Here is a 23,094-nt window from a genome sequence, read left to right as displayed (position 1 = left end):
AAACCAGTACTTTCTTTGAAGCTTCTTATCCTTCTGCCTTATGTAAGATGCAGTGGCTCCAAAGGCCTGTTTCAAGTACTTACAAATTCACACAAGCATGCATGCATGCATGCACGCACGCATGCATGCACGCATAGCAAATCTCCTCTGAATACCACAGTACTCTATGTCCCCCAAATTCGGTCCCTACCACCAGAGAAATTGCCTAGTTCCCACTTTAAATGAAAATACAGAGCTATTTAAGTACAAGATAATGACCAGGGATTTATGGCTTGTCCTAAGCCCCAGGCCTCATATAACAGGGGTAATTTTAACACCTTAGAATTTCCTTGTATATCCTATCCCACTTCTCATACTAACCAAGATTACCACAGCTTCCTGAAGGGCAACTAAGTTCACCCCTCTTTCACTTTGCTGTGGGGAAAAAAAAAAAAAAAAAACAAGTATGAAGGACATCTCTTTTGAAAGGCAGCCCCACAGTTCTTTAAAAATCATCAAACTGATCCACCCAAAACAACTTTTAGGTATCACCTGCCTGATACCCTTTTTTAGCTGCAGCCCAGACCAGGGAAACGACTTGCCAGTGTCACCTGCCTGATACCCCTTCTTGACTGCATCCCAGGCCCAGGAAAACTATACAGACTATGACCAAAGAGGGGTGTTTAGAGAGACCTGGATCAGCGACAAATCAGGCAGTGGTGGCTTCATCCACTGTTGCTGCATTCCTGAGTTAATAAGGATCCTTTTGCTTAAAGTAATTATAATACTTTGATGCTAAAGTATCAGATGTTACTTTTTTTTCTCGTTTCTTCTAACATACTTTAAAAAGCATAAAGGAAAAGGACAGAGAATACTATAATCTTCCCCTGTGAATCTACCACCTGGCTTTGTCAAATCTTAACAAGTTGCAATATTTCCTTCAGATCTTGTTTCCCATTACAGATATAGCAGAAGCCCCGTGTGTACTTCTCTGAGACCCTATTCCCTTCTCCTTTCGTCCTTAGAGAAAGACACCAGCCTAATTTAGAGATTATTTCCATGAATACTTTTCTTAAAGTTATCACTACTGCATCTCTTATAAACAATATATAATAGTATTATATGGCCTGTTGAAAATCTGAAATAATATAAAACTGATAGAACTGTACTATCATTTTGCAACTCACTTTTTTCATTTTTATGTTCAAGATATATCAATTTTATTTGATATAGTTCTATTTCATTCACTTTATCTGCTTTACAACATCCATTATATGAAGATACCATAATTTTATCCATGTTCTGCTACCAACAGACATTCAGGTTTTACTTATGCTTTCAACAAACCTATAACCACAAAATCTTTGAAAGGGATTGTCAAATATTTGTCCTGGGATCTAATCTTTGAAAGGGAGAGCCAAATATTAGTCCTGGGATCTAACCTCTTAGCAGAAAGAGGTAAGGTACCCATACTCTGGAATAAACGCTACCCTATGAATGCCCAAACAAAATTTAATAATTGTTCTTCATGTAATATATCCACTAGTATATGAACAGAAACCCTTCATTTCTACAACAAGCTTCAATTTTAACTTCTTCCCTAGTAGAACTCTGCTACTTTGATCCTTCCTTTTTTATGTTAGAACCAACTCTGAAATAATCACAGGTATGAAAACCCATCAAACTACTAAATTTTTGTTTGGTTTTGTTTAGTCTCTCTCACCCCTATCCCATCCTCGGCTGTTTGGTTTCAACAGTTTCACACATAGGCACACAAGAATCACAGGATTCCTATACTTCCACGACTACCTTCAACCAGTCTCACCTCCTCCTCTGAGCTGATATGCAACCTGCTAACTACACGATTAAAAATAAGGCTGTGGCCAAGCACGGTGGCTCACGTCTGTAGTCCCAGCATTTTGGGAGGCCGAGGAGGGTGGATCACCTAAGGTCAGCAGTTCGAGACCAGCCTGGCCAACCTGGTAAAACCCTGTCTCTACTAAAAATACAAAAATTAGCCAAGTGGATGGCGGGTGCCTGTAATCACTGCTACTCAGGAGGCTGAGGCAGCAGAATCGCTTGAACCCGGGTAGCAGAGGTCACAGTGAGCCTAGATCATGCCACTACACTCCAGCCTAGGCCACAGAGCGAGACTCCATCTCAACAAAAAAAAAAAAAAAAAAAAAAGTTGTATTTATATACTTATCAAATATATACCTTTGCCTATTCAAAATGGTAACACCTTTCTAATTAAAACAGGGCCTCTACAAACTACACTATTAAAAATAATGGTGTATTTATAAGCTTATCAAATATACACATTTGCCTATTCAAAATGATATCACCTTTCTAATTAAAACAGGCCCTCTACACATTAAAAAATACTAAGGTGCTTTGAATGTAGTGTCTGAATATCACTTTGCATTGTCTTAACATTTAACTGCATTAAAACTTTAATAGAATTTTCCAAAATTAAGAATAATATTTTTAGTACACTCCAACAGATTTTATCTCAGACTCCTTGCTGGTTTTACCAAATACCTAACTAAAATGAAAACAAGGAAAAGTGAGGGAAATAAGGATGATTTTATTTGCATATTTTCTATTTATTTTTGTTGGTTTTGAATAGGAAACAAAATCTAGTTTATTCAATTTATTACTTAGGCAAAAGTATACATACAACAGACAAATGCTCACTAAGAGAAAACCGGTTTAGCTTTATCAATAATGTAGCAACTACTACATTCTGATAACCACTAAAACTGCACTATGATCAATGATAAAAGCCTATCAAGAAATTTTCATATATTATATACTAGCTACTTACCTGCATAGGTTTTAGTTTTCCTTTTATCTCCATCCCTGGAATTTGCACATACCATGCTGCTGCTAAGTTTCGCTGTATGGACAAAAGCATGTTGACTGGTTTTAAAATTTCAATGTCATTTTGTGGCAAGCTAGCCTGCAAAACAGTTCTGAAAGAAAAACAAGAATTTATTTTTTACTTCAAATTTACATTTTAAAATGAGGACTATCCTATTGTGTAACAGTTTCCACACAGCATTTCATAAAGACTAAAGGCTGCTATCCGAAGTCTTTTAGAATACACTTCTTTTCACATTTTTAAGTTCAATCTAAATCACAATACATAAAGTTTATATGCAGAGCTATCCAAAACCAAACCTACATAACACTGATTTCAAAGACAATTTTCATACACTATGACTACTGCATTATTTATTATTTTTCACAAAGGCTATTTGATACGGCAAATAGTTTACTGTCATGCAAACAAATGTTACATCCTCCTAAAACTGGAAGATGAAGAAAGTAATCTTATACTTAGCCCTTAATATGTTATTGGTACTTCTCCAGACTCAAGGGGGAAACTCAACTAATCTAAAAGTTAAACGAACATATGGTAACAGTCATTCCAGCCTGCCTGCCGACAACCATTTGCATAACCAAATAAACACTCTTCTCACTCAACAGAGCCAACACTGTCCCATTTCGATTCACTAATCCTTTAGATAACTCACTGAAAATTCTCAAATGTGACAAGGTTTGAAAATGAAGAATAAATCTTAAATTTTATATATTAGGAAGTTTTTTCCCACCAAAAAAAAAGGAAATAGCTATGTGCAAAGTGAGAAAAACAAAAAATTTAAATTAAATATTTTATAGAATGAAAAAAATCGTATTATAAATGTAGTAAGGGAAAATACAGACTCCATGAGGCACATACATGACTATTAACCACTGACCAAGAAGCCAATGGTCAAGGTTTCATAATTAGAAGAAATAAGGAATGAAAACCACAAATTACTACATTTTACCTCAGGTAAAAATTGTATGAAAATCCTATTTCTAGTAAGCAATACACAATTAGATTACATATTTATACCTTGACAGCTTCAACTGAGTGAGTTCGATGCTCATTTTATCAATGACTGGAGGAAGAGAATAATGTTCCATAGGAACCAAGCTAAACTTGTTTTCAACTCTGATTAAACCCAGATCTGCTATAACAGCATTAGGTGATACTGAAGACTGAGGAATAATAATAACTGGTGCTTTCAAATTAATATCCATCAAAAGGCGGAAACTCTTTTGAGCCAAGTCTTTCATGCTGGAAGCAGCTCTTTCTGCAGCCTGGACTGTGGCTGTGCTCAAAGCTTCTTTAGCAGTTTGGAAATTGTTGAGGAAGTTCTGTTGGAAGAGACAGATATTTAGGGGAAAAAAGGCATTTATTTTTAAAAGAAAAAACTTTAAAAAGCATTTACTTTAAAAACTAAATAAAAAAGTAATATAAAAGAGATGTTATTTATGATTTTGTATATGGAGAGGGTAAAGTCTAGAAACATACGCTCTGAGCTGTTAACAATAGTTACTCTAGGAGAAAGAGCTCTTTCTTTCATTTTATAAAATATTTTTCATTTTATAAAATATTTTATAAAATATAAAATATTGAGAATTATTTTATTCTCATGACGAATTTTTGCAACAGTTCTTTTAAAAATCTCCTTTTTATTAAGAATGTTGGTTATTTTAAATTCAAATTTAAATGAAAGGGAGAAGGGCAGTACTGTACTTCTCCAAAAGTGGGTTCAATTCTGTACTGCTGGGTCACAGCAATAAAGTTTAGTCTTAGAAACTAAGCTTCTGCCAGCTTATTTCTGATGAGGCTTTTTTTTTTTTTTTTACGTACTCAGCATGAGGAAAGACAGTTAATTGTCTACAATCCTGTAATCATTAGTAAGAGTCAAAATTTATTTATAATAAGATGTATTTCATCTCAAGTTCAACTAAAAACAGAAAAATCTTTCCCAATGAGGATGAGATCATTCTTAGAAACAAAATTCTTGGTGTACATCCATTAATATTACAAAAGCAACCTAACCTCCCTGGCATCCACCTCCAAGTTAATTGCTCTCTAGGAAAGTAAACGTGATGGTTTAAGTAGAAATGCATGCTTTTAAGGAATCATGAGATTCTGCACATGGGAAACCCTAAGGACTCCACCAAAAGGCTCCTGGAACTGACATACAACTTTGGTAAAGCTTCAGGATACAAAATCAACATATAAAAATCAGTAGCATTTCTGTACACCAATAACATCCAAGCTGAGAGCCAAATGAAGAACACAATCCTATTTACAATAACCATCAAAAAAACAAAGTACCTAAAATACATCTAACCAAGGAGGTGAAGGATCTTTACAAAGAGAACTAGAAAACACTGCTGAAAGAAGTCACAGATGACACAGACAAATGGAAAAACATTCCATGCTCACAGATTGGAAGAATCAATATTGTTAAAATGGCTATACTTCTCAAAGCAATCTATAGATTCAATGTTACTCCTATCAAACGACCAGTGTCATTTTTCACAGAACTAGAAAAAACTATTCTGAAATTCATACGGAAACAAAAAAGAACCCAAATAACCAAAGCAATCCCAAGCAAAAAGAACAAAGCTGAGGCATCACATTACCTGACTTTATACTATACTATAAAGCTACAGTAACCCAAACAGCATGGTACTGGTACAAAAACAGACAAACAGACCAAGGGAACAGAATGGAGAACCCAGAAATAAAGCTGTACACCTACAGCCACCTGTTCTTTGACGAAGTCAACAAAAAATAGGCAATGGGGAAAGGATTCGCTATTCAGTAAACGGTGCTGAAGATAGCTGGCTAGCCATATGCAAAAGAATGAAACAATGTTTTATTCTATGGTGAAAGGACCCCTACCTTTCACCATATACAAAAATTAACTCAAGATGGATTAAATATTTAAGTGTAAGACCTCAAACTATAAGAATCCTACAAGAAAACCTAGGAAACACCATTATAGATATCGGCTCTGGGAAAGAATTTATGACTAAGTGCTTAAAAGCAACTGCAACAAAAATTAAAATTGGCAAGTGGGACCTAATTAAAGAGCTTCTGCAGTACAAAAGAAACTTTCAGTAAACAGACAACCTATAAAATAGAAAAAATATTTGCAAATTATGCATCTGAAAAAGGTCTAACATCCAGAATCTATAAAAAAAAGTGTGAACAAGTGAACAAGCAAAAAACAAATCCCGTTTAAAACTGGGCAAAAGACATGAACAGACACTTCTCAAAAGAAGACATACAAGGAGCCAACAAACATATGAAAAAATGTTCCACATCACTAATAATTAGAGAAATGCAAATCAAAACCATAATGAGATACCATTTCACACCAGTCAGAATGGCTGTTATTAAAAAGTCAATAAATAACAGATGCTAGGGTGATTGCAGAGAGAAGAGAACATTTACATAACTATTCATGGAAATCTAATTTATTTCAGCCACTGCAGAAAGCAATTTAGAGATTTCTCAAAGAACTCAAAAGAAGACTACCATTTGACCCAGTAATCCCATTACTGGGTATATATCCAAAACAAAATAAATGGTTCTACCAAAAAGACACACACACTCACTTGTTCTTCAGAGCACAATTCACAACAGCAAAGACCTGGAATCAAACTAGGTGCCCATCAACAGTGGACTAGATAAAGGAAACATGGCACATATACACCATGGAATGCTACACAGTCATAAAAAAGAATGAAATCATGTCCTTTGCAGCAACATGAATGCAGCTGGAGGCCATTATCCTAAGCAAATTAATGCACGAACAGAAACCAAATACTACATATTTTCACTTATAAATGGGAGCTAAACACTGGATACTTCATGGACATAACAATGGGAACAACAGACACTGCGGACTACTACAGAGAGGGAGGAAAGGGGGAAAAAGTTGAAAAACTATTCTCAGTACTTGGGTGACGGGATCAATCATACCCCCAAACCTCAGCATCATGCAATATACTCATGTAACAAGCCTGCCCATGTATGCCCTGAATCTAAAATAGTTGGATTATCAACTGAAATTAAATAGTTGAAACTATCAACTGAAATTAACAAGTGAAGTCCAAAAGAGTTGAAATTATCTTTTTTTTAAAAAAAATTATGATTTTAAAAAGTTTTGACTGGCAGTCCCACTAAGAAGAATAGGCAGATTTAAATCCTTCAGCCCATGTGATATGGTCTGGCTCTGTGTCCCCACCCAAATCTCATCTCGAATTGTAATCCCCAGGTGTCAAGGGAGGGAACTGGTAGGAGGTGACTGGATCACGGGAGTGGTTTCACCCATGCTGTTCTCGTGATAGTGAGTTCTCATGAGATCTGATGGTTTTATAAGAGGCTCTTCGCCCTAAGCTTGTTCTTGTCTGCTGCCATGTAAGACGTGCCTGCTTCCCCTTCCACCATGATTCAGTTTCCTGAGGCCTCCGCAGCTATGCGGAATGGTGAGTGCATTAAACCTCTTTTCTTTGTAAATTACCCAGTCTCAGGCAGTTCTTTATAGCAGTGTGAAAATGGACTAATATACCATGACAGTTACATGGAAATAATAAAAAGAAAAGCATTTCATGATGCTGTTGATCACAATCATAACCAAAAGCTGTAAGTTCCAATATGAGTCCTCCAAATGCCTGAAGAGTTTCCTCAAAAAATTGTTTTAACTAAATACTCTTAAATATATCTCATTGAACAAGTTACAGTGGAAAGCCCTCAATTAAAACATAAAATGTACATTTAAAATGTATACCTATGGAAATGTTATAGAATTATAGTCTATATCTTCAAAACAATAATTTTAAAAATTCATTTGGTTAACATCATGAAAAGGATTTCCTTAAATATTAACATTCTGTTCAGCACTCAGGTGCTCATCACACAGCCTTATCAGTGAAGATTTTTACTATCTAGGTTCAGTTGTATAAGCAAAGATATTTAGGCCTCAGTGAGAAATAAATATATTTTTAAAAACTTACCAAAAGAGACATGAAGAATTTATGAACATAAACAATCTGAATACAACCCACTTTGAAACTAAGTTTGCCGTCTACTTTGGACATATCAGCATAGGCCTCTCCTTCTGTGGCATCTGGATAAAGAGTCAGTTGGAACCTAAAGACTTCATCTCCCAAAATAGAGACAGCCTAAAAGTATTAGATTAACTGGTTATTATATCAAAAGAGCTGTATAGCCCTTATCAATGTATTATAAATAAGTTCTCTTATTACAGAATCCTTGATATATGAAGTAGCAATATATGAATTCAACATTAAAAATTACTAGCTGAAAACATTTTACATGACAATAACTTCTTCCTATTTCTATAAAAAGCATTTTATCAGTAAAAATATCAATCACTTAGCTGTTCAGAAATAACTTTTACAAATCACTGTGTATCAAGAGGCCTAGACTATACACAATGTGAAAGCAGACTATCACCGTTTTCATCTCCAGTTCCTAATAAAGTGCCTGGTACATGACAGATAATAAATGTATACTGTGCAAATAAATAATAGCATCTCAAATCCAAAGAGCAAAATAAATTTCAATATAAAAATCTATTTTTTAATCACCTTTTTGTGAATGGACTGCAAATCTACATTCGTAACTATAATATCTTGAAGTCTGGCAAACACATCAGTCTGCTTGGGCTTCACAGAAATAGAGGCATCCATTCCTATAGGAAACATAACATTTATAAACTTTTCACCCAATCCACATGACTAAGCCAGTGGTATTTAAGTTCAATAATATACTGACAAGATATAAAGTGAATAAAAATTACTCATTATAAGACATATTAATGGCATCAACTTTCATGTATGAGATACCTAAGAAAGGTAATAACACCTTTAAATAATAACTTTAAGGGACACAGGCATCTCCTCCAAAAAAGTTGTAGAAATTTTAAAACCAAAAAAATAAAAACAACCCACCAAGTTTCAAAAAAATTTAGATTAATTTAGAAAATTAATCACATTTCTCCAAACTTAAATATCCTCTGCATTGGCAAGATCAGCAGTGGTCATTTAGGAAGACAATATTTGTTAAACAGTGATCTTACGAACATTTACTATATTATTAAAAACTGTTGCTCCAATAACTAAAAATAAATGAACATTATTTGATGAATAGTCTTACTTCTATAATAAACTGTATTAGAAAAGTCTTCTAAGATTTCCCTCCAAAAAAAATTTCTTTGTCATTCTCAGTTGCTAAAGGCATAATGATGTCTACAACTTCATAAAAATGTAGATAATGCATAATGCATAAGGAATGTCTCAAGTCAGCAACGAATCATAAAAAATTTACTTGTAACATTTTAAAGCACATCTTTGAAAAGTTTGCAAAGTCTTCAATATAAGTAAACCAAAAGAATACTCATGAGAAATCTAACAGGTACAAGCTCATTTTTCCTAGTTATGTAAAGAAACAGAAATACCTACAACAAGAAATAACTACTTACCATGTATTTTAATATCTGCAATGTTACACTTCTGATCACAGACAAAGACATTAAATGCATTTAATTCAGCTGTGACCTTTAAATCAAACACATCCTTTTGGGAAATGTTGCTGGATACTAAAAAATAATAGAAAACTGATGAGCAAAGGGAAAAGATAATACAACACATACAATAACCTCAAATCCATCAAAATAAAAGTACCTGAGCAAAGGGAAAAGATAATACAACACATACAATAACCTCAAATCCAGAGCAAAGGGAAAAGATAATACAACACATACAATAACCTCAAATCCACCAAAAGAAAAGTACCCAATGTACTCTGAGGAACCAAAACGCCCTCCATTAAGATAATATGTAATTAACATAAATTTTGGAACAATTATCAAATTCCAATCTACAAAAATTAGAATGTTCCCCTTCAAATTAAGAATAAAAGCAACTATAATATTAACAGCACCTTGAAAGTGCAATTTACTTGATGGAAACTTTACTATAACTTTTTTTCTGGGAAAAAAGAAAACATTCTATATTAGAACTCTAGAATACTCTTGGTCTAAAGTTCTGATTCTGAACTCCTTTTCATATCATGTATTAGATTAAGGAAAAATAACTCATGATAAACTGCAATGGTGATGCACAGTTAATAAAATACATGTTATTTACTATGGCACTTACATGTTATCAACTACATAATAAATTTCTCCAGATTACACCCTGTTGCTCCATTAAGAATCCTAAAATAAATTCTATGAGAAATGAACATAAAGGGCCAACTTTAAAAATACAAAAAAAATTTATAATATATATGCACACAGGTGTATGTGTGCATAAGAATCACAATCAAACTAGCTCCCTAAATCCACTTTAGTCCAGATCCTGACTGATAAATTTAGGATCCATTTTCCTAAAAATCTGTCTCACTGGAAGAAAATAGAGCCTTCTGATTGAAACTGCAAAAGCATGGAAAGTATCTGTCCTTAATCACCAGTATGACAGGTTGTTTTTTTCTTTAATATTTGATGTAGCATAATCAAACCACAAAGACCAACAATATAGCAAAACTGGAAGACTGTTTCTTTGGGTTAATAGTGTTTCTAGTTTATTGTGAGTTTAAACATTTCTTTTTCATTTATTCAACTGTGTTGTGTATGTATTGTATGTATATATAAGATAAAGGAGAGGAATTTCCAAGGATATTTCTGAGGCTATTAATGTGACAAGTACATTAAAGATAAAGCAGGTAAAGCTCTTTTACTCTAGTTTATAAGGAAATTGTTGCTCTGTTCCATGGTTTAAAAAAATCACATCCGGCCGGGCGTGGTGGCTCATGCCTGTAACCCCAGCACTTTGGGAGACCGAGACAGGTGGAGCGCCTGAGGTCAGGAGTTCACGACCAGCCTGGGCAACATGGTGAAACCCCATCTCTACTAAAAATACAAAAAATCAGCCAGGCGTGTTGGTGGGCACCTGTAATCCCAGCTACTTGGGAGGCTGAGGCAAGAGAATTGCTTGAACCTGGGAAGCGGAGGTTGCAGTGAGCCAAGATCGCATCACTGCACTCCAGCCTGAGCAACAAAAGTGAAATTCCGTCTCAAAAAAAAAAAAAAAAAAAATCATTTCCTTGTACCTGATCTAATAGTACTGACAGTTTTACGCCAAACATGCCAGTGATATAGGTAAAACTCAAACTCATAATGGTCTGAAAATTGAATTACTAGATGTTAAATACTGACATTATATAATATGAAAGAAAAATAATTAAAATGATATTTGGCTTAAAAGTAAGCAAATGTTATTTATTCACTCAGGATATGTCATACCTAATATTTCATAAGTCATATGCCTGAGGACCCTGTGCCCATATCTGTGTGATCTAAATACAGTTTTGGCTAGAAACCAATGTGAGTGTGTCTATTCCATGAGCTCCTTCCCTGCAGTGTCCCACTAAGCACTTAAAATTGCTGAGCACCAGGTAAGTCTACCTGACTAACTGAAAGGGGCCTTTGTTACCTTGTATGACTGAATCCATAACTGAACTTTTTCCTTTCTCACTTCCACTGAACTGAAGACTACAAAGACACATCAACATAAAGTACATAAAATTTCTATTTTATGTAAAAGCTAGACAGTGAATTGAAATATAAATACATAATATTAAACAACATCTATTTAAAATTCCTCACCAAACTGCTCTATAATCCCACAGAGATAACATTTTCTTTCTCTTGAAACTAACCTAATCTATCAGAGCAGCAATATCAACATGCTAAATACTCAACTGAAAAAAACAAGTTGTTATATGATTATTAAAGTTCAAACTATTATTAGATCATGATTCAAAAATTATTACCAGCTTTGACAGCGATACTTCTGGACTCCCCCACAAGTGGTTTCAGCTCGGATTCCTTCTCAGAAGAGGAAGGTTCAGAGAATGGAGTAGCAGATGATAAAAAATCCATGAAGGAAAGTAAAGCTTCCAAATGAAGTACTAAGTCTAAGGATGAAAATGAAACCTAAGATAATGAACAATTAGAGAGGCAGATTTCAGATGCAGTAACATTTTTACACCAGGGTTCAACAGATATAAGTAGCACAAGAATAGTTCAATTAAGGGCCTTTTTAAAATTTTTATTTTTTTAAGAACTCACTATTAACTATCAAAATGTTAATCCTTGCCAGATAATAAATCAACTCTCTGCTCACTCCCATGTGCAACCACAATTTTAACTCAAAAGAACTGGATGAGTTTTAAGTAAAGATACAGGAAATATTATCAGGCTTTAAACCACATTTCAGGCAGTTCCAAGCTGATTATGCGTGTTCAAATGGACTGTACCAGGTCCAGTCCAGGTAATGCTTGTATGTAACGTCTGTACCAGCCTTTGCTTTATGCTTCACTTAATCTTATTCTAATCCTAACGCCAATACATAAGTCAAATGTTTAATGCTGCCATCAACACTAGGCCAAAAAACCACAGTTGACTAAAATGAGTAACAAAATTCCCTTTAAGTGTATTATTCACATACTTGTCAAGAAATCTAAGTCAAAACTGGGAAACAATCTTTTCAGAACATAAATCAACTTTTTGGAAGAACTTTATTCCAATTCTATTATCTACTTAACTTTATGCATAAATTAGGAATATTATTATTGCCACTGTTATTCTCATGTTAGAACTTACAGTCTCACAGTTGAAAATGGCTATGACGCTAGATAAAATCAACACAACCCAGCCTTATAGTAAATTATAAAAGACGTACCTTCAGTCTCTGTTTGGTACTGTCATGAATAGTTTTAAATTCTGGTCCATCACTGTCTGCCTACAAATAGTGGAGAATTACACCACTGAGTTTCAAACACTAAAAATTCATACACTGAAAATATACATATTCTTTACTTTTCTAGGTATGCTATTAAAAGAGTAAAAAGATATTTCTTAAAGGCAAAGAAAGCCACTCAAAAAAAAAAAAACCAAACTGACCACATAAGCATTTTGTACATTTCATACAAGCAAAAACTCTAATTCCTTACCCTACTGTGGAGGAAATGCTAGTATATCTAGATTAGGTACACTAATCTAAAAAGTAGGAAAAAGTGCTAATTATAACACACTTTGCTTTGGATTACAATGGAACTTTATGTTATTACCATTTATTCAATATCATAGGGTAACTCAGAAGGTTAATGAAAATATTCAGGATTTTCAGATGCTTGCAAAATTCACCACAATCAATCAGTTTAGATAGAAAAATGTTGGGAGAGAAAATGAGAATATTAAATATAAGGGTAATATATATAACTTCATATATTCAAATATTAAAGAATCATAGAAATGAAACTAGGTACCTTTGTCAGTAACATTTTCAGAAGGGGTTCGTCAGTCACATTAGAAGAGTTAATAATGTGAAGAGGTTCTCCTTTAGAGTCTAAAAGAGAAAAAAGGCAAGGTTGATCCATCAAGTTAAACATTTCACACATTTTAAAACAGGACCAGCCAAATGTACACAAATGTACATTTGTCAAAACTCAGGACTGCACACTAAAAAGAGTGAAGTATGTTGTGTATAAATCTTACCTCAATAAACCTGGCTTTGAAAAAAAAGGAAACAAATTCCATAAAACAAAAATACTAGTACCCACCAATTACAACTGGTATAACATATGGTACTACTGTATTACTCCCATCTAAACAAATCATGGTATATTAAAGAACCTATAAAATATATAAAGTAGGGATTATTCTCAATACAAGTTTACTTTACTTAAAGATATCCCATAGAGTTCTTAAAAACTTTAAACACTAACAGAACTTTAAAAGTTAGCTTATTGCAGGAACTTAAAAGGTCAAGGATACCCACTAACGATAACTTAGTATTTATTCTGAGGGAAGGACATGAGACTACAGATAATATTAATTTTTTCCTCTATATACTTTTGTATTTGATTTTCATTTTTCACAAATACATATTAACATAATTAAAAAGAAATGTTAAAACTCACATAATTTAAAAATTTAAAAAACAAATAAAACATCATATTTCCTAGTAAATTAACCCAACTTTTGAAAATGGGTCCCCTAGAACTGTACCCAGGGACTGTTTTTGAAAAGTTGAGTTAATGTACTAGGAAATTAACAGAATTGCACACAAATCAATATGTTTAATGTTGATAAAAAGGTAGGGATCATCTGCCTAATGAATAATTTACACAGACAATATTTCACACTTACCAGTGAAATCAAAGCACTGCATACTAATTTTTTTTAGATAAGCTTTAGCAGTCATGTCATAGGTTTTAACTTTAGCTTCCATTCCAAGTTGCAGGACATTTAGCTCATGTAAAGGCCTTCCTTTCTTCTCTGATTTTTTCATCAAAGTAACCACAACCTAAAAAAGGGTACCAGTATTACCATCAACTATTTCACTAATATGAAATGAAGGTAAGTCAAGAATTTAATAAGTATCCAGAGTGATATAAGGAAGAAATTCACACAATGTTAAGACGTTTACTTCTATTTGTGCCTGCAGTTTGGCCTGATTCCCAGAAGTCCTAGTCTGATGGACAGCCTTTCTTCTGAAAGTCTGTGAGACCAACAGCCGATTTTTACACCACTCCTAAGGCAAGCTTTCTCATCTTCGGCACCATTAACATTTTGAGCTGGTAATTCTTTGTGGTGGGAACTGTCTTATGCACTGTAGGATATGAGGCAGCATCCCTGGCCTCTACCTACCAGGGTTGTCATTAGTATTCTCCCCCCAGATAATGGCAACAGAAAATGTTTTCAAACAATGCCAAATATCCATCGGGAGCAATGCAAACTGCCCCCCTTTATTTTATTTTATTTTATTTATTTATTTTTTTTGAGACAGAGTCTCACTCTGTCACCCAGGCTGGAGTGCAGTGGCGCGATCTCGGCTCACTGCAAGCTCCGCCTCCCAGGTTCACGCCATTCTCCTGCCTCAGCCTCTCCGAGTAGCTGGGACTACAGGCGCCCACCACCACGCCCGGCTAATTTTTTTGTATTTTTAGTAGAGACGGGGTTTCACCGTGGTCTCGATCTCCTGACCTCGTGATCCACCCACCTCGGCCTCCCAAAGTGCTGGGATTACAAGCGTGAGCCACCGCGCCCGGCCACTGCTCCCCTTTAACCCAATCATTGTCCTAAGGGAAGAGAACAATCATAATATATATTACAAATAATATTTAAAATGTCTTATGGACTTTATATATATATGTGTGTGTATGTGTGTTTGTGTATGTGTGTGTTAAGCATATCTGCAAATAGAATGATTCATCTACCAATGTTTCAACTACCAAGGCTTAAAAACCTTCAGTAACTCTGATATTAACCAGAAAAACATCCAAGTTTAACATATAACATCAAAGCATGTATTTCAGATTCTTAAAAGTAGAGCCCATTCCTTTAAAAGTTTGCTTGTTTGTTTATTGACTGATTGACTGATTGTTAGAGACAGGGTCTTGCTCTGTCACCCAGGCTGGAGTGCAGTGGCACAATCAGAGCTCACTGCAGTCTTGACCTCCTGGGCTCAAGCGATCCTCCTGCCTCCCAAGTAGCCAGGATAAAGGCACATGCCACCACAACTGACTAACTAAAAAAATTTTCTTTTTTTGTAGAGATGAGGTCTTGTTATGTTGCCCAGGCTGGTCTCAAATACCTGAACTCAAGCGATCCTCCAGTCTTGGCCTCCCAAAGTACTGAGATTATAGGCATAAGCCATTGCACCCAGCCTACTTAAAAGTTTATTATTTTTAGCTCAGAGCAAAAACATAACCTCTATAAAATTATTTAATGATAAAATGGATCTTAGAGGAAGTCCTTGCAAGTCCCTGTATCCACTATGCTTTCTCACATACTCACACTTTTATGCCTGTTCCTCTTTCCGCCTTGCCCCAGACCCTTTCCTGATCCCTTTTCTCAGATAATTTCCTATTTCTCTTTAAAAACTTCATTGAAATGTCTCCTCCTCTGGAAAATCTTTTCTGACCCTCTCAGTTTGCTTAAATGCTCCCTCCCTACCATCAGCACCCCAAGCTCCAATAGTATCCTCCACAGAGTTTTCGTGAAATAATTACAAAAATGTTAACAGTTTTCTTGCATGAATTCAGACTCTATGCCTTTTACCTCTATCCTTATTACTGGGCACATACAATAAATATTTGTTGGGTGTGTGAATAAAGAAGAAAATGTATTTCATCTTTCCTCAAGAGTATGCAGATGGCAAACATATTAGTAATGTAACTTTTTTTGAAAATGCAGGCATATTGTGTTTTATTCTATCAAGGGTTTCTAACATTTGAAAAGAATTTATCTGACACTATTGCCCTTTCCTGCCTTTCTTATATGACATCCAAAGCAAGTGACATTCCAACTGTCCTAAAATCATTAAAAAGCACGTTATACAACATGCTGTCATTTTCTCTATGAAATATTATAAACTCCCAAATCCTTAACAAACTTTCAATTTTTAAAACATCACTGCTACATGTGAACAGCCCACATAGATTTTTTTCATCAGTATCAATTATCTCTAAGTTTAGTAGAGGTAATTCCAATATCCATGACTTATTCAGCTCACTTTACAAAAACAGATGAAAATTACACACCTCTTTAATTTCAAAATTCAGCAGCATATTAATGATGTCTACAGATCTAATTTCTTCCACTCCAGTTGTTAAAGTATTTTTCGAATCATGTACATCTTGTTGTGATATAGAGATTTCAAGGGGCTCTTTAATTTCACCTGAAATGTTTAAAAGCAATTCATTACTTTTATTCACAAATTTCTTCCACAAATACTTATTGTGGACTTATCTGAGTATTCTGGACCTGGCAGAGGCAATGAAAATCCACAAATTAGTAACAGCGCTAGCCCTTGGAAAACTCATGGTTTAGTGGAAGAGACATATACATTTAAAATACAAACAAACAAGCAGGCCACACCGAGTCAAATTAATAGAAATTATTAATAGTCAAATTAATAACAAATGTTAATAGACTCTATATAAAATGCACTGAAAGCACAGAACAAAGCGTGACACTGTTATACAGAAGTCAAGAAAGGCTGTATTAGAGGAGGTATCATTCAAGTAGAGCAACGAACCTCCTCACACGGTGGAGACATTACTAGAAAGGAGCAAAACCGGGGAATGACAACACATGATAGGTTTTGCAAACAGAATGGAGTTTGATATGGTTGAATCATAAGGGGGACAACAAGAGGTAATACTACAAAAGAAAAAAGGGAGTGGGAGGTCAGGGCCTCTTATGCCATATTAATAAACAAAGTTAAAGCTATATAATTATGATGCTGTGTTGCTGAAATTCGTACACCCTGAAATGCAATAAAATTGTTTTAAACTGTAATATAAAAAATAACAACAGCTATCACTTGCTAAGTGCTCATCTGTGTGGCAGACACTGTTCTAAGGTCGGTATATGGACTGTTCTATTTAATTCTTATGACATCTCTTTGAGGTAAGAACTTTATTGTCCTTATTTCAGAAACGGGCAAATTGAGGTTCAGACAGATTCAGTCCCTTGCTCAGTGTCGCACAAATGGCAGACCCCAATTCAGCAGTCTGATTTTACAGTCTTCACTCTCCACTGTCTCTCAATATCATTAAATTAGTTATTACCATTATTGCGGTTGACATTATCTTGACCACTAATACAACACACAGGAACCATGTAGTGTAAGCTATACCAGAATTCCATACAGAAAGCCGCTATTGTTAATCATTACCTCTGACAAAGCATTGCACAAGGCAAGGTTTCCCAACTATCACCTTACTCCAGCACTGTTCCAAACATAATGTGAACCAGAGGAAACGATTCTAGCAAATATTTTTGCTTTTATGAAACAATTCCCAGAGTAGGCAAAGATTTTTCAAATGGAAAATAAAAAATACTGATCATTTAAAAAACCAGTGAATTTAAGTTGATTGAAATTAACAAATTTTATTCATTAAAAGATCCATTAAAAGACTGAAAGGCCACCAGTCAGAATATCTATTGAAAAGTCAAAAAATAACAGATGTTGGCCAGGTTGTAGGAAAAAAGGGAATACTTATACACTGTAGGTAGAAATATACATAGTTCGGCCACTATAGAAAGCAGTTTGGAGATTTCTCAGAGAATTTAAAACAGAACTACCTTTGACCCAGCACTCCTATTATGGGGTACATACCCAAAGAAAAATACGTCATTCTACCAAAAAGACCACATGCCCTCACCTATACATCACTGCACTATTCACAATAGCAAAGACATGGAATCAACCTAGATGCCCACTGACAGTGGACTGAATAATGAAAATGTGGTACATATACACCATGACATGCTATGCAACCACAGAAAAGAATGAAATCATGTCCTTTTCCGCAACATGGATGGAGCTGGAGGCCACCATCCTAAGCGAATTAACCCAGCAACAGAAAACCAAATACCTCAGGTTCTCACTTGTAAGTGGGAGCTAAACATTAAGTACACATGGACACAAAGATGGGAACAACAGACACTGGGGACTACTAGAGGGGAGAGGGTGGGACTGGGGGAGGGTTGAAAAACTACCTATCAGGTACTATGCTCACTACCTGGGTAATGGGATCATTTGTAGACAAAATCTCAGTGACATGCAATTTATCCATGTAACAAACCTGGACACGTACCCCCTGAACCTAAAATAAAAACTGGGAAAAAAAGAGAGTGAAAGGCAAACCACCGATAGGGAAAAGATATTTCTATACATATATGCATACAACACACACTAACCAACAAAGGGCTTATATTCAGAATTTTAAAACTACATATCAATAAGAAAAAAGGCAAACATCAAATAGTTGTCAATAGGATAGAATGGTTACATAACATAAAAGGATATCCAAATGGCCAATAACCATACGAAAAGGTGATTACCTTCACTAACAATCAAAAAGCAAATAAAAACCATAGTGAGATGCCACTGCATATCTATCAGAATGCTAAATTTAAAAAGACTGGCAATGCCAAGTACTGGGGAGAATGTGAAACAACTGGAACTCTCATACATTGCTGCTAGGAAAGTAAATTGGTACAACCAGTTGAAAAACTGCTTGGTATAATTTGGCACAAGTTACTGAAGCTAAACCCAAATCTCATATATGACCCAGTAATTCTACTCCTACCTATGTATCCAAAAAAAAAGTGTATATAATTACATCAAAGACACACAATAACATTCATAGCAATTTCATTCATGATAGCTAAAAACTGGAAACAACCTGAATGTCCATCAAAGAATGAATAAAATAAATTTTGATACATTCATATAACTGAATAGTACACAGAAATAAAAAGAACAAACTACTCCTACGCACAACAACACGGATGAATCTCGCAAACAAAATGCAGAATAAAAGAAGCCAAACACCGAAGAGTAAATTCTGTATGATTCCATTTATATGAAATTCAAGAAGAGGCAAAACTAATCTATCTATTACAAGTTAAAATGGTAGTTACCTCTGGGTGGATTTGCAGGCAGAGTGTTGGGTACTGACTGAGAAAGGGCAAGAGGGAGGCCTTCTGGGGTGCTGAAAATGTACTATATCTTGATCATGGTGTATCCATATATGCAAAAATTCACTGAATTATGCACTGAATATTTGTATACTTCACTGTATGTATTAAAATACAGTAAAATAGTTTTTTAATAATGAAAAATACAATGGGATACCAGTTTTCACTTAGCACATGGTCCAAAATTTTTTAATCTGATAATATACTGTGTTAGAAAGGTATAGAAAAACAACCTGGTGGGAGTGCAGGGTTAGTAAAGTTCTATGGAGGGCAATCGGCAAGATCTGTTAAAATCTTAAATTAGTCTATCGAAATTATTTGCTGACCTAATTGTCAATTAGTTTTACATATTTTTTAACTGGTGCTATCCTATAGAAATATACATACTTGTAAAAGCATATGTATGAGGATATTCAATGCAACATGGTAACGAAGAAAGTTTAAAAACAACCAAAAATGTCTATCGATAGGAACTTGCTAAATAAATTATGATGCTTCAACAGAATTTAATACCAGGCAGCCACTACAAAGAATGAAGCAGATCTATACATATCTACAGATATGGAATAGACACCAAGATACACTGTTAATTTTTTTTTAAATAGCAAAGTGAATAAACACACACATGCATGTACACATACAGGATGCTACCATTTGTTTGAAAAAAACTAAAGATTATATATTTATGTGTGTATACAACATTTTATATATATATATACACATACACATATATTACCTTAAAAAATAAGGCTGGAACTTTTTCTTTAAGTCAAAAGGGCCATGATAACTAATAATTTAAATTCTCTTTCCATTTTTACTGCTGTATAATCTTTTCAGTATCTTTGGAAAGTGATAATTTATCAACCATTTCAATTCTTACAGATATTTTACTACCAAGCCTTATTGAAAAATCAGATACACTATGCTACCATGACCTACTGCCAACTCAAAATGGTTTCTTCTATACATGCAATTTCAATGATTATTTCAAGAATCTACCACTGATTTGAAGTCTTTCTTTATGGCCTCCTCTCAACTCACGCAACTTAGAAAAAAGTCCAAAACTATAACTGACAACTTAGCTTAAGAGAGTCAATCATCTCCAACTATGATTTCATTCAATAGCATCTTGTTTGTTTACTCAGTAATATAAACTGCAATTTGTAAACATATTTGTTTACTTTTCATTTCCTGATTCCCTACTAAACCATAAATAGACATGTATGTATTATGCCACTTACTGTCAGCCTCTTACCTGTCTCTTGTACTCTTGGTTTCACTTTATCCAAGTCTTCAGTACCCTCACCAAGATTTTCTGCTAGTATCCTAAATAAAAGATTAAGATCCTCTTGATTTAGACTAACCTGTAAAATATTATGTTAAAAAAACTGTATTACATTTTAAAATGAAACAATTTTAATACAGAAAATAAATTTCCAGTTGCAACACATGAGGGACAGAATAATCCTAACACTGAAAAGTTACATACAATCACAACGCACTCAAGTACTGCACTACTTATTTCATGTCAAAATTTTTATTTTCAAAGATAATAAGATGTTTATAGAAAACCAGTGTAATTTATCAGCCAGTATTAGCTCCAATGACCTGACTTATGTTTACTGAAAGTTAATTATGATCAAAGAAATCTGACCTTTTTTATTAAAGTGACAACTTTGGAAAATGCATAATTCTACTTTTTAAACAATAACAATTCCAATGAAATAAAAAGGTTGTCTTCAATATAAAAAAGTAAATATTTCCCTCAATGCTATCATCATCTTAGGGCTGCTTAGATATCCCTAAAAACAAAATGTACATATATAATACATGAGATATAGTATAATATGCTAATACATAATTTATATACAGATCTCTACCAATATGTATGTATAACAAATTTTAAAGTTAACAAATCTTAACTAAAGATTAAATTCTACTGAAAATAATAATGATCTTGTTGGACAAAGTCTCACTGAAATTTCTCTTATACTACTCAGCAAAAAAGTCTACATTTCATTTGGATTTCCACTAAAAGTCTTTGGAGTTTAAAATCTCAACAATGAATTTTTTTTTCACTCACATACTTACATTCATTGAATCAAGATGTCCTTTAATTTCCACAACAGGCACCTTGTGATACCAAGATGCAGCTAGATTCCGATTTACAAGAAATTCCAAGTTAATTGGGTGCAACAGCTGAATATCAGGATGGTAGATGCCTGGCTGGATCACTGTTCTATGAAAAACAGAAATGTTACATAATGCATAGATATAAGGTAGAAATGCAACATATTAAAAAAAGCAAAGTCAAGCAGTTATTTGCTGCCCTAAATACTGATCTGAAACAGTGTGGCTTCACTATTTTCAAAACTGAATTTATAATTAATCTATAATCCACTAGAAGGGACAAATTAAAAGGTGATATACAATGAACCACTAAGAAAACTTTTTTCTTTAAGCAGTAGATAGGTGAAAAATTGAATAACTTTTTAAAAGCAATCCACACTGTTGAAGAAATACAGAAAATCATCATATACAGTTGTTCAAGGATTAATAGGTATGTTGGTGCAGAGACTGAAGAAAATGATGGCAAAGTGAACAAGAGGATAACAGTTAGCATTTTCCAAGGCATTTCATAAAGCTTTTCTCTAGGATTATTTTCTAGACCTGCCTTATAGTCATTAATTTTTTATTCTACATAATTAAATCTTCATGCATGGGGTAGAAAATAATTTTAAAATGAATTATGTACAGATTTCATGTGCCACCTGGTATGAGCACTGAAGATACAAAATAATTTACACAACATGCCTGCCAAAAATGTGTAAGTTCAATCAAACCATGAGGAATCACTCAGACAAAACCAAATTGAGAGGTGAGTGGAACCAGACTGTAGTCTTCAAAACTACAGGAGTAGTCATGTAGTCATAAAAAGACAAAGAAAAGCTGAAGAACTACTCCAAAATAAATTTTTGTCAGTACAGAAATCTTCCTCAGTAGTACAGAATACAATTATATGCTATGGGTGATCCTGAATCAGGGAGAAATTTTTATAATGGACATTCCTATAATGGAAATTATTATAATGGGACAACGGGTAATATCCGAATATTGACTGAGTTTCAGATTATAGTATTACATCAATATTAAATTTCTAGAATTATATCACAGTTAATGTAAGAGAATGAATGTCCTTGTTTATAGGAGACACACGATAAAGTATTTAGGGACAAAAAGTTAAAGATGTCTATTCTCAAGTGATTTAGCAAAAAATGTTTTAAATAATATGTATATGTTTACAGATAGGTTAAAGCAAATACAAACAATTGATGAATCTAGATGAAGGTTATGTAGGTGCAGTCACAGTACTATTTTTTTCCATTTTTCTGTAGGTCTGAAATTTTTGAAAACAAAAGTTGATTAAAAAACTGCTCTGGTGGCCTGGCGCGGTGGCTCATGCCTGTAATCTCAGCACTTTGGGAGGCCAAGATGGGCAGAACACCTGATATCAGGAGTTCGAGACTAGCCCGGCCAACATGGTGAAACCCCGTCTCTATAATAAAAAATACAAAAAAATTTAGCCAGGCATGATGGCACGTGCCTATAGTCCCAGCTACCCTGGAGGCTGAGGCAGGAGGATTGCTTGAACCCGGGAGGCAGAGGTTGC

General features: G+C 34.3%; 1 protein-coding gene across 9 annotated transcripts in view; it reads right to left on the bottom strand.

Moving 5' to 3' along the window:
- Positions 1-23,094, bottom strand: part of VPS13C (vacuolar protein sorting 13 homolog C) — a 382,862-nt gene that overhangs the window by 269,961 nt on the left and 89,807 nt on the right. For all 9 annotated transcript variants that reach the window (XR_009209815.1, XR_004251863.2, XR_004251861.2 and 6 more), the window contains 12 exons: positions 21,516-21,663; positions 20,680-20,788; positions 16,475-16,611; positions 14,079-14,235; positions 13,196-13,275; positions 12,610-12,669; positions 11,699-11,861; positions 9,345-9,461; positions 8,452-8,555; positions 7,855-8,022; positions 3,884-4,188; positions 2,807-2,954 (listed from right to left, as the gene is read on the bottom strand). Coding sequence is in view for 5 of the 9 variants with exons in the window: in XM_032175861.2 (XP_032031752.1) it covers positions 2,807-2,954; positions 3,884-4,188; positions 7,855-8,022; positions 8,452-8,555; positions 9,345-9,461; positions 11,699-11,861; positions 12,610-12,669; positions 13,196-13,275; positions 14,079-14,235; positions 16,475-16,611; positions 20,680-20,788; positions 21,516-21,663 (1,696 nt within the window). In the remaining 4 variants the exon portion in view is untranslated. The remainder of the gene's footprint in view (positions 1-2,806; positions 2,955-3,883; positions 4,189-7,854; positions 8,023-8,451; positions 8,556-9,344; positions 9,462-11,698; positions 11,862-12,609; positions 12,670-13,195; positions 13,276-14,078; positions 14,236-16,474; positions 16,612-20,679; positions 20,789-21,515; positions 21,664-23,094) is intronic.

This window comes from Hylobates moloch, unplaced genomic scaffold, assembly GCF_009828535.3.
Source record: "Hylobates moloch isolate HMO894 unplaced genomic scaffold, HMol_V3 SCAFFOLD_14, whole genome shotgun sequence".
NCBI classification, from domain to species: Eukaryota; Metazoa; Chordata; class Mammalia; order Primates; family Hylobatidae; genus Hylobates; species Hylobates moloch.
This window is presented reverse-complemented; position numbering and strand designations above follow the sequence as displayed.